The sequence below is a fragment of the Lampetra fluviatilis genome, unplaced genomic scaffold, assembly GCF_964198595.1.
Source record: "Lampetra fluviatilis unplaced genomic scaffold, kcLamFluv1.1 SCAFFOLD_1431, whole genome shotgun sequence".
Lineage (NCBI taxonomy): Eukaryota > Metazoa > Chordata > Hyperoartia > Petromyzontiformes > Petromyzontidae > Lampetra > Lampetra fluviatilis.
In genome coordinates, this window is record NW_027620792.1 from 1 (window position 1) to 15,182 (window position 15,182).

At 56.6% G+C, this 15,182-nt stretch overlaps 1 protein-coding gene across 1 annotated transcript; it reads right to left on the reverse strand.

Moving 5' to 3' along the window:
* Positions 1 to 341: 341 nt before the first annotated feature.
* On the reverse strand, positions 342 to 14,429 carry LOC144954387 (nipped-B-like protein A; the record flags this gene model as incomplete). Its single annotated transcript, XM_078884890.1, has 4 exons — positions 342 to 695; positions 4,680 to 4,773; positions 6,881 to 7,021; positions 14,296 to 14,429. Coding segments are annotated over 4 exons (701 nt in total), but the record flags the coding sequence as incomplete, so codon positions are not given.
* Positions 14,430 to 15,182: the final 753 nt, after the last annotated feature.

Consider the following 15,182-nt stretch of genomic DNA (forward strand, 5'->3'; position numbering starts at 1 on the left):
GTCTCTAGGGGTCTCTAGGGGTCTCTAGGGGGTCTCTAGGGGTCTTTAGGGGGTCTCTAGGGGGTCTCTAGGGGGTCTCTAGGGGTCTCTAGGGGTCTCTAGGGGTCTCTAGGGGGTCTAGGGGTCTCTAGGGGGTCTCTAGGGGGTCTCTAGGGGGTCTCTAGGGGGTCTCTAGGGGGTCTCTAGGGGTCTCTAGGGGGTCTCTAGGGGTCTCTAGGGGGTCTCTAGGGGGTCTCTAGGGGTCTCTAGGGGGTCTCTAGGGGGTCTCTAGGGGGTCTCTAGGGGTCTCTAGGGGGTCTCTAGGGGGTCTCTAGGGGGTCTCTAGGGGGTCTCTAGGTGTCTCTAGGGGTCTCTAGGGGGTCTCTAGGGGGTCTCTAGGGCGTCCACTAAGGGGGTCCCCCCCAGTACCTTGGTGCTGGGCCCCTTGAACTGGTGGAGGTCAAAATCGAAGTGTCTGCACAGCGCTCCCACCGTGAAGAGAGCCCTGAGCAACGTGGGCTTGTGGTGAGCGGAGGGGTGAGCGGAGGGGTGAGCAGTGGGGTGAGCGGTGGGGTGAGCGGTGGGGTGAGCGGTGGGGTGAGCGGTGGGGTGAGCGGTGGGGTGAGCGGTGGGGTGAGCGGTGGGGTGAGGAGGGGTTTGAGGAGGGGGGGTGGAGGCTGACTGGGAGTGCTCCCCACGTAGCTTCACCAGGGCACCTGTAACATCACACACAGCAGAGGGTGAGTGGGTGGGTGGGTGGGTGAGTGGGTGGGTGGGTGGGTGAGTGTGTGGGTGGGTGGGTGGGTGAGTGTGTGGGTGGGTGGGTGAGTGGGTGGGTGGGTGAGTGGGTGGGTGGGTGAGTGAGTGGGTGGGTGGGTGGGTGGGTGGGTGAGTGGGTGGGTGGGTGGGTGAGTGGGTGGGTGGGTGAGTGGGTGGGTGAGTGTGTGGGTGAGTGTGGGTGGGTGGGTGGGTGGGTGGGTGAGTGTGTGGGTGGGTGGGTGAGTGTGTGGGTGGGTGGGTGAGTGGGTGGGTGGGTGGGTGGGTGGGTGGGTGAGTGTGTGGGTGGGTGAGTGTGTGGGTGGGTGGGTGAGTGGGTGGGTGGGTGGGTGGGTGAGTGGGTGGGTGGGTGGGTGGGTGAGTGGGTGGGTGGGTGGGTGGGTGGGTGAGTGGGTGGGTGGGTGGGTGAGTGGGTGGGTGAGTGTGTGGGTGAGTGTGTGGGTGGTGGGTGGGTGGGTGAGTGTGTGGGTGGGTGGGTGAGTGTGTGGGTGGGTGGGTGAGTGGGTGGGTGGGTGGGTGGGTGAGTGTGTGGGTGGGTGAGTGTGTGGGTGGGTGAGTGGGTGGGTGGGTGGGTGAGTGGGTGGGTGGGTGGGTGAGTGGGTGGGTGGGTCGGTGGGTGAGTGGGTGGGTGGGTGGGTGAGTGGGTGGGTGGGTGGGTGGGTGGGTGGGTGGGTGGGTGGGTGGGTGGGTGAGTGAGTGTGTGGGTGGGTGGGTGAGTGAGTGTGTGGGTGGGTGGGTGGGTGGGTGGGTGAGTGGGTGGGTGGGTGGGTGAGTGGGTGGGTGGGTGAGTGGGTGGGTGGGTGGGTGGGTGAGTGAGTGTGTGGGTGGGTGGGTGAGTGAGTGTGTGGGTGGGTGGGTGGGTGGGTAGGTGAGTGGATGGGTGGGTGAGTGAGTGTGTGGGTGGGTGGGTGAGTGTGTGGGTGGGTGAGTGTGTGGGTGGGTGAGTGGGTGGGTGAGTGGGTGAGTGGGTGAGTGGGTGGGTGAGTGGGTGGGTGGGTGAGTGGGTGGGTGGGTGGGTGAGTGGGTGAGTGAGTGAGTGGGTGGGTCAGGGGGTGAGTGGGTGGGTGGGTGAGTGGGTGGGTGGGTGAGTGGGTGGGTGGGTGGGTGAGTGGGTGAGTGAGTGGGTGGGTGGGTGGGTGAGTGGGTGAGTGGGTGGGTGGGTAGGTGAGTGGATGGGTGGGTGGGTGAGTGAGTGTGTGGGTGGGTGGGTGAGTGGGTGGGTGGGTGGGTGGGTGGGTGGGTGGGTGGGTGGGTGGGTGGGTGGGTGGGTGGGTGGGTGAGTGAGTGTGTGGGTGGGTGGGTGAGTGAGTGTGTGGGTGGGTGGGTGGGTGGGTAGGTGAGTGGATGGGTGGGTGGGTGAGTGAGTGTGTGGGTGGGTGGGTGAGTGTGTGGGTGGGTGAGTGTGTGGGTGGGTGAGTGGGTGGGTGAGTGGGTGAGTGGGTGAGTGGGTGGGTGAGTGGGTGGGTGAGTGGGTGGGTGGGTGGGTGAGTGGGTGAGTGAGTGAGTGAGTGGGTGGGTCAGGGGGTGAGTGGGTGGGTGGGTGAGTGGGTGGGTGGGTGAGTGGGTGGGTGGGTGGGTGAGTGGGTGAGTGAGTGGGTGGGTGGGTGGGTGAGTGGGTGAGTGGGTGGGTGGGTAGGTGAGTGGATGGGTGGGTGGGTGAGTGAGTGTGTGGGTGGGTGGGTGAGTGTGTGGGTGGGTGAGTGTGTGGGTGGGTGAGTGGGTGGGTGAGTGGGTGAGTGGGTGAGTGGGTGGGTGAGTGGGTGGGTGAGTGGGTGGGTGGGTGAGTGGGTGAGTGAGTGAGTGAGTGAGTGGGTGGGTCAGGGGGTGAGTGGGTGGGTGGGTGAGTGGGTGGGTGGGTGAGTGGGTGGGTGGGTGGGTGGGTGGGTGAGTGGGTGAGTGAGTGGGTGGGTGGGTGGGTGAGTGGGTGGGTGGGTGAGTGGGTGGGTGGGTGAGTGGGTGGGTGGGTGAGTGTGTGGGTGGGTGGGTGGGTGAGTGTGTGGGTGGGTGGGTGGGTGGGTGAGTGAGTGGGTGGGTGGGTGGGTGGGTGGGTGAGTGGGTGGGTGAGTGGGTGAGTGGGTGGGTGAGTGGGTGGGTGAGTGGGTGGGTGGGTGGTGAGTGGGTGAGTGGGTGAGTGAGTGAGTGGGTCAGGGGGTGAGTGGGTGGGTGGGTGAGTGGGTGGGTGGGTGGGTGAGTGGGTGGGTGGGTGAGTGGGTGAGTGAGTGGGTGGGTGGGTGGGTGAGTGGGTGGGTGGGTGGGTGAGTGGGTGGGTGGGTGGGTGAGTGGGTGAGTGGGTGGGTGGGTGGGTGAGTGGGTGGGTGGGTGAGTGGGTGGGTGGGTGAGTGGGTGAGTGGGTGAGTGGGTGAGTGAGTGGGTGAGTGAGTGGGTGGGTGGGTGAGTGAGTGAGTGGGTGGGTGGGTGGGTGAGTGTGTGGGTGGGTGGGTGGGTGAGTGGGTGGATGGGTGGGTGAGTGGGTGAGTGGGTGGGTGGGTGAGTGGGTGAGTGGGTGGGTGAGTGTGTGGGTGGGTGGGTGGGTGAGTGGGTGGGTGAGTGGGTGGGTGGGTGAGTGGGTGGGTGGGTGAGTGGGTGGGTGGGTGAGTGGGTGAGTGGGTGGGTGGGTGAGTGAGTGAGTGAGTGGGTGGGTCAGGGGGTGAGTGGGTGGGTGGGTGAGTGGGTGGGTGAGTGGGTGGGTGGGTGGGTGAGTGGGTGAGTGGGTGAGTGAGTGGGTGGGTGAGTGGGTGGGTGGGTGGGTGAGTGGGTGGGTGGGTGGGTGGGTGAGTGGGTGGGTGGGTGAGTGAGTGGGTGGTGAGTGAGTGGGTGGGTGGGTGGGTGGGTGGGTGAGTGGGTGGGTGAGTGGGTGGGTGAGTGGGTGGGTGGGTGAGTGGGTTGGTGGCTGGGTGGGTGAGTGGGTGGGTGGGTGAGTGGGTGGGTGGGTGAGTGGGTGGGTGGGTGGGTGGGTGGGTGAGTGGGTGTGTGGGTGAGTGGGTGAGTGAGTGAGTGGGTGGGTGGGTGGGTGGGTGGGTGAGTGAGTGAGTGAGTGGGTGGGTCAGGGGGTTAGTGGGTGGTGGGTGAGTGGGTGGGTGAGTGGGTGGGTGGGTGAGTGGGTGGGTGAGTGGGTGGGTGGGTGAGTGGGTGAGTGAGTGGGTGGGTGGGTGAGTGGGTGGGTGGGTGGGTGGGTGAGTGGGTGGGTGGGTGGGTGGGTGAGTGAGTGAGTGGGTGGTGAGTGAGTGGGTGGGTGAGTGGGTGGGTGGGTGAGTGGGTGGGTGGGTGAGTGGGTGGGTGGGTGAGTGGGTTGGTGGCTGGGTGGGTGGGTGAGTGGAGTGGGTGGGTGGGTGGGTGGGTGGGTGGGTGAGTGGGTGAGTGAGTGGGTGGGTGGGTGAGTGGGTGGGTGGGTGGGTGGGTGAGTGGGTGGGTGGGTGGGTGGGTGGGTGGGTGAGTGAGTGAGTGGGTGGTGAGTGAGTGGGTGGGTGGGTGGGTGAGTGGGTGGGTGGGTGAGTGGGTGGGTGAGTGAGTGGGTGGGTGAGTGGGTGAGTGGGTGGGTGGGTGGGTGGGTGGGTGAGTGGGTGAGTGAGTGGGTGGGTGGGTGGGTGGGTGAGTGAGTGGGTGAGTGAGTGGGTGGGTGGGTGGGTGGGTGAGTGGGTGGGTGGGTGGGTGGGTGAGTGAGTGAGTGGGTGGTGAGTGAGTGGGTGGGTGAGTGGGTGGATGGGTGAGTGGGTGGGTGGGTGGGTGAGTGGGTGGGTGGGTGGGTGGGTGAGTGGGTGGGTGGGTGGGTGAGTGGGTGGGTGGGTGAGTGAGTGAGTGGGTGGGTGGGTGAGTGGGTGAGTGGGTGGATGGGTGGGTGAGTGGGTGGGTGGGTGAGTGAGTGGGTGAGTCAGTGGGTGGATGAGTGACTGGGTGAGTGGTGGGTGACTAGGTGGGTGACTCACTGTAGTAGCGGTTGAAACAAGCCCAGATGAACTTGTAGTTGTGAGTGACTCTGTTCACCACTGCTCCCAGACAGCTCACGCAGTTCTGTACAACCTGCAACCACCACCACGTCAACAACCACCACCACCATGTCAACAACCACCACCACCACCATGTCAACAACCACCACCACAATCACCACCACAACCACCACAACCACCACCACCACCACCACCGCGTCAACAACCACTCACCCTACCCCCGTGCTACTCACCCTCACCCACCCCACCACCCTCACCACCCTCACCCTCACCACCACCCTCACCACCCTCACCTCACCACCACCCTCACCACCACCACCACCACCACCACCACCCTCACCACCACCACCCTCACCCTCACCACCACCCTCACCACCCTCACCTCACCACCACCCTCACCCTCCCCACCACCCTCATCACCACCCTCACCTCACCACCACCCTCACCACCACCACCACCACCACCCTCACCACCACCACCCTCACCACCACCACCACCACCCTCACCACCACCACCACCCTCACCACCCTCACCACCCTCACAACCACCACCCTCACCACCCTCACCACCCTCACCACGCTCACCACCCTCACCACCACCACCCTCACCACCCTCACCACCACCCTCACCACCACCACCCTCACCACCCTCACCACGCTCACCACCCTCACCTCACCACCACCCTCACCACCACCACCACCACCCTCACCACCCTCACCACGCTCACCACCCTCACCACCACCACCCTCACCACCCTCACCACGCTCACCACCCTCACCTCACCACCACCCTCACCACCACCACCACCACCCTCACCACCACCACCACCCTCACCACCCTCACCACCTCCCTCACCACCACCCTCACCACCCTCACCACGCTCACCACCCTCACCACCACCACCCTCACCACCCTCACCACGCTCACCACCACCACCATGCTACTCACCCTCACCACCACCCTCACCACCCTCACCACCACCCTCACCACCACCCTCACCACCACCCTCACCACCACCCTCACCACCCTCACAACCACCACCCTCACCACCCTCACCCTCCTCACCACCCTCACCACCCTCCTCACCACCCTCACCACCCTCACCACGCTCACCACCCTCACCACCACCACCCTCACCACGCTCACCACCCTCACCTCACCACCACCCTCACCACCACCACCACCACCCTCACCACCACCACCACCCTCACCACCCTCACCACCACCCTCACCACCCTCACCACCACCCTCACCACCCTCACCACGCTCACCACCCTCACCACCACCACCCTCACCACCCTCACCACGCTCACCACCACCACCATGCTACTCACCCTCACCACCACCCTCACCACCCTCACCACCACCCTCACCACCACCCTCACCACCACCCTCACCACCACCCTCACCACCCTCACAACCACCACCCTCACCACCCTCACCCTCCTCACCACCCTCACCACCCTCCTCACCACCCTCACCACCCCCCTCACCACCCTCACCACCACCCTCACCACCACCACCACCACCCTCACCACCCTCACCACCACCACCACCACCACCCTCACCACCCTCACCACCACCCTCACCACCACCACCACCACCCTCACCACCCTCACCACCCTCACCACCACCCTCACCACCCTCACCACCACCCTCACCACCACCACCACCACCCTCACCACCCTCACCACCCTCACCACCACCCTCACCACCACCCTCACCACCCTCACAACCACCACCCTCACCACCCTCACCACCACCCTCACCACCACCCTCACCACCCTCACAACCACCACCCTCACCACCCTCACCACCACCCTCACCCTCCTCACCACCCTCACCACCCTCCTCACCACCCTCACCACCCTCCTCACCACCCTCACCACCCCCCTCACCACCCTCACCACCACCCTCACCACCCTCACCACCCTCACAACCACCACCCTCACCACCACCCTCACCCTCCTCACCACCCTCACCCTCCTCACCACCCTCACCCTCCTCACCACCCTCACCACCCTCACCACCACCCTCACCACCACCCTCACAACCACCACCCTCACCACCCTCACCACCCTCACAACCACCACCCTCACCACCCTCCTCACCACCCTCACCCTCCTCACCACCACGCTCACCACCACGCTCACCACCACGCTCACCACCCTCCCACTCACCGTCATTCCGTACTTGAGGATGAGCTTCATGAGATCTTCCTCCACGCTGGCGAGGAACGTCTCACTGGGATGCTCCATCAGCGGCACCACCAACTCCAGAACCTTGGCCACGTTGCAGATTACCAGGAAGTCGCCCTGGGTCTGGGGGGGGGTGAGGGGGGTGAGGGGGGGTGAGGGGGGTGAGGGGGCTGATGATGATGATGATGGTAGTGATGGTGGTGATGGTAGTGGTGGTAGTGGTTGTGATGATGGTGGTGGTAGTGATGGTAGTGATGGTAGTGATGGTAGTGATGGAGGTAGTGATGGTGGTAGTGATGGTAGTGATGGTAGTGATGGTGGTAGTGATGGTGGTAGTGATGGTGGTAGTGATGGTAGTGGTAGTGATGGTGGTGATGGTAGTGGTGGTAGTGGTTGTGATGATGGTGGTGGTAGTGATGGTAGTGATGGTAGTGATGGTAGTGATGGAGGTAGTGATGGTGGTAGTGATGGTAGTGATGGTAGTGATGGTGGTAGTGATGGTGGTAGTGATGGTAGTGGTAGTGATGGTGGTGATGGTAGTGGTGGTAGTGGTTGTGATGATGGTGGTGGTAGTGATGGTAGTGATGGTAGTGATGGTAGTGATGGAGGTAGTGATGGTGGTAGTGATGGTAGTGATGGTAGTGATGGTGGTAGTGATGATGGTAGTGATGGTAGTGGTAGTGATGGTGGTGATGGTAGTGGTGGTAGTGGTTGTGATGATGGTGGTGGTAGTGATGGTAGTGATGGTAGTGATGGTAGTGATGGAGGTAGTGATGGTGGTAGTGATGGTAGTGATGGTAGTGATGGTGGTAGTGATGATGGTAGTGATGGTAGTGGTAGTGATGGTGGTGATGGTAGTGGTGGTAGTGGTTGTGATGATGGTGGTGGTAGTGATGGTAGTGATGGTAGTGATGGTAGTGATGGAGGTAGTGATGGTGGTAGTGATGGTAGTGATGGTAGTGATGGTGGTAGTGATGATGGTAGTGATGGTAGTGGTAGTGATGGTGGTGATGGTAGTGGTGGTAGTGGTTGTGATGATGGTGGTGGTAGTGATGGTAGTGATGGTAGTGATGGTAGTGATGGAGGTAGTGATGGTGGTAGTGATGGTAGTGATGGTAGTGATGGTGGTAGTGATGATGGTAGTGATGGTAGTGGTAGTGATGGTGGTGATGGTAGTGGTGGTAGTGGTTGTGATGATGGTGGTGGTAGTGATGGTAGTGATGGTAGTGATGGTAGTGATGGAGGTAGTGATGGTGGTAGTGATGGTAGTGATGGTAGTGATGGTGGTAGTGATGGTGGTAGTGATGGTAGTGGTAGTGATGGTAGTGGTGATGGTAGTGATGGTGGTAGTGATGGTGGTAATGGTAGTGATGATGGTAGTGATGGTGGTAGTGATGATGGTAGTGATGATGGTAGTGATGGTAGTGATGATGGTAGTGATGGTGGTAGTGATGGTGGTAATGGTAGTGATGATGGTAGTGATGGTGGTAGTGATGGTGGTAGTGATGGTGGTAGTGATGGTAGTGGTAGTGATGGTAGTGATGGTAGTGATGGTAGTGATGATGGTAGTGATGGTGGTAGTGATGGTGGTAATGGTAGTGATGATGGTAGTGATGATGGTAGTGATGGTGGTAGTGATGGTGGTGGTGATGATGGTAGTGATGGTGGTAGTGATGGTGGTAGTGATGATGGTAGTGATGGTGGTAATGGTAGTGATGATGGTAGTGATGATGGTAGTGATGGTGGTAGTGATGATGGTAGTGATGGTGGTAATGGTAGTGATGATGGTAGTGATGATGGTAGTGATGATGGTAGTGATGGTGGTAGTGATGGTGGTAATGGTAGTGATGATGGTAGTGATGGTGGTAGTGATGGTGGTAGTGATGGTGGTAATGGTAGTGATGATGGTAGTGATGGTGGTAGTGATGGTGGTAATGGTAGTGATGATGGTAGTGATGGTAGTAGTGATGGTGGTAGTGATGGTGGTAATGGTAGTGATGATGGTAGTGATGGTAGTAGTGATGGTGGTAGTGATGGTGGTAATGGTAGTGATGATGGTAGTGATGATGGTAGTGATGGTGGTAGTGATGGTAGTGATGGTAGTGATGATGGTAGTGGTGGTAGTGATGGTAGTGATGATGGTAGTGATGGTAGTGATGGTGGTAGTGATGGTAGTGATGATGGTAGTGATGATGGTAGTGATGGTGGTAGTGATGGTAGTGATGATGGTAGTGATGATGGTAGTGATGGTGGTAGTGATGGTAGTGATGGTAGTGATGATGGTAGTGATGGTAGTGGTGGTAGTGATGGTGGTAATGGTAGTGATGGTAGTGATGATGGTGGTGATGGTGGTAATGGTAGTGATGATGGTAGTGATGGTGGTAATGGTAGTGATGATGGTAGTGATGGTGGTAGTGATGGTGGTAGTGATGGTAGTGGTAGTGATGGTGGTAATGGTAGTGATGATGGTAGTGATGGTGGTAGTGGTGATGGTAGTGATGATGGTAGTGATGGTGGTAGTGATGGTAGTGGTAGTGATGGTGGTAATGGTAGTGATGATGGTAGTGATGGTGGTAGTGATGGTGGTAGTGGTGGTGGTAGTGATGATGGTAGTGATGGTAGTGATGGTAGTGATGGTGGTAGTGATGGTGGTAGTGATGGTAGTGGTAGTGATGGTAGTGATGATGGTGGTGATGGTGGTAATGGTAGTGATGGTGGTAGTGATGGTGGTAATGGTAGTGATGATGGTAGTGATGGTGGTAGTGATGGTGGTAGTGATGGTAGTGGTAGTGATGGTAGTGATGGTAGTGATGGTAGTGATGGTAGTGATGATGGTAGTGATGGTGGTAGTGATGGTGGTAATGGTAGTGATGATGGTAGTGATGATGGTAGTGATGGTGGTAGTGATGGTAGTGGTAGTGATGGTAGTGATGATGGTAGTGATGATGGTAGTGATGATGGTAGTGATGGTAGTGATGATGGTAGTGATGATGGTAGTGATGGTGGTAGTGATGGTGGTAGTGATGGTGGTAATGGTAGTGATGATGGTAGTGATGGTGGTAGTGATGGTGGTAATGGTAGTGATGATGGTAGTGATGATGGTAGTGATGGTGGTAGTGATGGTAGTGATGATGGTAGTGATGGTGGTAGTGATGGTGGTAGTGATGGTAGTGATGATGGTAGTGATGATGGTAGTGATGGTGGTAGTGATGGTAGTGATGATGGTAGTGATGATGGTAGTGATGGTAGTAGTGATGGTGGTAGTGATGGTGGTAATGGTAGTGATGATGGTAGTGATGATGGTAGTGATGGTGGTAGTGATGGTAGTGATGATGGTAGTGATGGTGGTAGTGATGGTAGTGATGATGGTAGTGATGGTGGTAGTGATGGTGGTAGTGATGGTAGTGATGGTAGTGATGATGGTAGTGGTGGTAGTGATGGTGGTAGTGATGGTAGTGATGATGGTAGTGGTGGTAGTGATGGTAGTGATGATGGTAGTGATGGTAGTGATGGTGGTAGTGATGGTAGTGATGATGGTAGTGATGATGGTAGTGATGGTGGTAGTGATGGTAGTGATGATGGTAGTGATGGTGGTAGTGATGGTAGTGATGGTAGTGATGATGGTAGTGGTGGTAGTGATGATGGTAGTGATGATGGTAGTGATGATGGTAGTGATGATGGTAGTGGTAGTGATGGTAGTGATGATGGTGGTGATGGTGGTAATGGTAGTGATGATGGTGGTGATGGTGGTAATGGTAGTGATGATGGTAGTGATGGTGGTAATGGTAGTGATGATGGTAGTGATGGTGGTAGTGATGGTGGTAGTGGTGGTGGTAGTGATGGTGGTAATGGTAGTGATGATGGTAGTGATGGTAGTGGTAGTGATGGTGGTAATGGTAGTGATGATGGTAGTGATGGTGGTAGTGGTGGTGGTGGTAGTGATGGTGGTAATGGTAGTGATGATGGTAGTGATGGTGGTAGTGGTGGTGGTAGTGGTGGTGGTAGTGATGGTGGTAATGGTAGTGATGATGGTAGTGGTGGTGGTAGTGATGATGGTAGTGATGGTAGTGATGGTAGTGATGGTGGTGGTAGTGATGATGGTAGTGATGATGGTAGTGGTAGTGGTAGTGATGGTGGTAGTGATGGTGGTAGTGATGATGGTAGTGATGGTGGTAATGGTAGTGATGATGGTAGTGATGGTGGTAGTGATGATGGTAGTGATGGTGGTAATGGTAGTGATGGTGGTAGTGATGATGGTAGTGATGGTGGTAGTGATGGTGGTAATGGTAGTGATGGTGGTAGTGATGGTGGTAATGGTAGTGATGATGGTAGTGATGATGGTAGTGATGATGGTAGTGATGGTGGTAGTGATGGTGGTAATGGTAGTGATGGTGGTAGTGATGGTGGTAGTGATGGTGGTAATGGTAGTGATGGTGGTAGTGATGGTAGTGATGATGGTAGTGATGATGGTAGTGATGATGGTAGTGATGGTAGTGATGGTGGTAGTGATGGTGGTAATGGTAGTGATGGTGGTAGTGATGGTGGTGGTAGTGATGGTAGTGATGGTAGTGATGGTGGTAATGGTAGTGATGATGGTAGTGATGGTGGTAGTGATGGTAGTGGTAGTGATGGTAGTGATGGTAGTGATGGTAGTGATGGTAGTGGTAGTGATGGTAGTGATAGTGGTAGTGATGGTAGTGATGGTAGTGATGATGGTAGTGATGGTAGTGATGATGGTAGTGATGGTAGTGATGATGGTAGTGATGATGGTGGTGATGGTAGTGGTAGTGATGGTGGTAATGGTAGTGATGATGGTAGTGATGGTAGTGATGATGGTAGTGATGGTGGTAGTGATGGTAGTGGTAGTGATGGTGGTAATGGTAGTGATGATGGTAGTGATGATGGTAGTGATGATGGTGGTGATGGTAGTGGTAGTGATGGTGGTAGTGATGGTAGTGGTAGTGATGGTAGTGATGATGGTAGTGATGGTAGTGGTAGTGATGGTGGTAATGGTAGTGATGATGGTAGTGATGGTGGTAGTGATGGTGGTAGTGATGGTAGTGGTAGTGATGGTGGTAATGGTAGTGATGATGGTAGTGATGGTGGTAGTGATGGTGGTAGTGATGGTAGTGGTAGTGATGGTGGTAATGGTAGTGATGATGGTAGTGATGGTGGTAGTGATGGTGGTAGTGATGGTAGTGGTAGTGATGGTGGTAATGGTAGTGATGATGGTAGTGATGGTGGTGGTAGTGATGATGGTAGTGATGGTAGTGGTAGTGATGGTGGTAATGGTAGTGATGATGGTAGTGATGGTGGTAATGGTAGTGATGATGGTAGTGATGATGGTGGTAATGGTAGTGATGATGGTAGTGATGGTGGTAATGATGATGGTAGTGATGGTGGTAGTGATGATGGTAGTGATGATGGTAGTGATGGTAGTGGTAGTGATGGTAGTGATGATGGTAGTGATGATGGTAGTGGTATGGTAGTGATGATGGTAGTGATGGTGGTAGTGATGATGGTAGTGATGATGGTAGTGATGGTGGTAGTGGTATGGTAGTGATGGTGGTAGTGATGATGGTAGTGATGATGGTAGTGATGGTGGTGGTAGTGATGATGGTAGTGATGGTGGTAGTGATGATGGTAGTGGTATGGTAGTGATGGTGGTAGTGATGATGGTAGTGATGGTGGTAGTGATGATGGTAGTGATGGTAGTGGTAGTGATGGTAGTGATGATGGTAGTGATGGTGGTAGTGATGATGGTAGTGATGATGGTAGTGTGGTGGTGGTAGTGATGATGGTAGTGATGGTAGTGGTAGTGATGGTGGTAGTGATGGTAGTGGTAATGGTAGTGATGATGGTAGTGATGGTGGGTAGTGATGATGGTAGTGATGATGGTAGTGATGGTGGTAGTGATGGTAATGGTAGTGATGATGGTAGTGATGGTGGTAGTGATGATGGTAGTGATGGTGGTAGTGATGGTAGTGGTAGTGATGGTAGTGATGATGGTAGTGATGGTGGTAATGGTAGTGATGATGGTAGTGATGGTGGTAGTGATGATGGTAGTGATGGTAGTGGTAGTGATGGTAGTGATGATGGTAGTGATGGTGGTAGTGATGATGGTAGTGATGGTAGTGGTAGTGATGGTAGTGATGATGGTAGTGATGGTGGTAATGGTAGTGATGATGGTAGTGATGGTGGTAGTGATGATGGTAGTGATGATGGTAGTGATGGTGGTAGTATGGTGATGATGGTAGTGATGGTAGTGGTAGTGATGGTAGTGATGATGGTAGTGATGATGGTAGTGATGGTGGTAATGGTAGTGATGATGGTAGTGATGGTAGTGGTAGTGATGGTGGTAATGGTAGTGATGATGGTAGTGATGATGGTAGTGATGATGGTGGTAATGGTAGTGATGATGGTAGTGATGGTAGTGGTAGTGATGGTGGTAATGGTAGTGTGATGGTAGTGATGATGGTAGTGATGATGGTGGTAATGGTAGTGATGATGGTAGTGATGGTGATGATGGTAGTGATGGTGGTAGTGATGGTGGTAGTGATGGTGGTGGTAATGGTAGTGATGATGGTAGTGATGATGGTGGTAATGGTAGTGGTAGTGATGGTGATGATGGTAGTGATGGTGGTAGTGATGGTGGTAGTGATGGTGGTGGTAATGGTAGTGATGATGGTAGTGATGATGGTAGTGATGGTAGTGGTAGTGATGGTAGTGATGATGGTAGTGATGGTGGTAATGGTAGTGATGATGGTAGTGATGATGGTAGTGATGGTGGTAGTGATGGTGGTAGTGATGATGGTAGTGATGATGGTAGTGATGATGGTAGTGATGGTGGTAATGGTAGTGATGATGGTAGTGATGGTAGTGATGATGGTAGTGATGATGGTAGTGGTGATGGTAGTGATGGTAGTGATGGTGGTGGTAGTGATGATGGTAGTGATGGTGGTAGTGATGATGGTAGTGATGGTGGTAATGGTAGTGATGATGGTAGTGATGGTAGTGATGATGGTAGTGATGGTAGTGATGATGGTAGTGATGGTGGTAATGGTAGTGATGATGGTAGTGATGGTGGTAGTGATGATGGTAGTGATGATGGTAGTGATGATGGTAGTGATGATGGTAGTGATGATGGTAGTGATGGTGGTAGTGATGATGGTAGTGATGATGGTAGTGATGGTGGTAATGGTAGTGATGATGGTAGTGATGGTGGTAATGGTAGTGATGATGGTAGTGATGGTGGTAATGGTAGTGATGATGGTAGTGATGATGGTAGTGATGATGGTAGTGATGATGGTAGTGATGGTGGTAATGGTAGTGATGATGGTAGTGATGGTGGTAGTGATGGTGGTAGTGATGGTGGTAGTGATGGTGGTGGTACCCACGCTGCACTTGGTGCTGAGGTAGGGCTGCAGGGTGGCCGCGTGCTTTACCAGCAGCTGCGGCTGGATCTTGCTGAAGAGGTGCAACGTGGTGAGGCACGAGACCAGGCGGGAGCCTGACGCACGGTCACCACACTCTGGGGGGGGCGGGAGGGGGTGGTGGTCACACGGGGAGACACGGGGGGCGGGGGGGGGAGAGACACGGGGGGAGAGAGAGACACGGGGAGACGCGGGGAGAGACACGGGGGGGGGGGGGGGGGGAAGACACGAGGAGACACGGGGGGGAGACACGGGGGGGGGGGGGGGGAGACACGGGGAGACACGGGGGGGAGACACGGGGGGGGGGGGGGGAGAGAGACACGGGGAGACACGGGGGGGAGACACGGGGGGGGGGGGGGGGAGAGAGACACGGGGAGACACGAGGAGACACGGGGGGGAGACACGGGGGGGGGGGGAGACACGGGGAGACACGGGGGGGAGACACGGGGGGGGGGGGGAGAGAGACACGTGGAGACACGGGGGGGAGACACGGGGGGAGACACGGGGAGGGAGACACGGGGGGAGGGAGAGACACAGGGAGACACGGGGAGACACGGGGGGGGGGGGGGGAGACACGAGGAGACACGGGGGGGGAGACACGGGGAGAGAAACACGGGGAGACGCGGGGAGAGACACGGGGGGAGACACGGGGGGAGACACGGGGGGAGAGACACGGGGGGGGAGACACGGGGGGCGGGGGGGGGGAGAGACACGGGGGGAGAGAGAGACACGGGGAGACACGGGGAGACACAGGGGGGGGGGGGAGACACGAGGAGACACGGGGGGGAGACACGGGGGGGGGGGGGGAGACACGGGGAGACACGGGGGGGAGACACGGGGGGGGGGGGGGA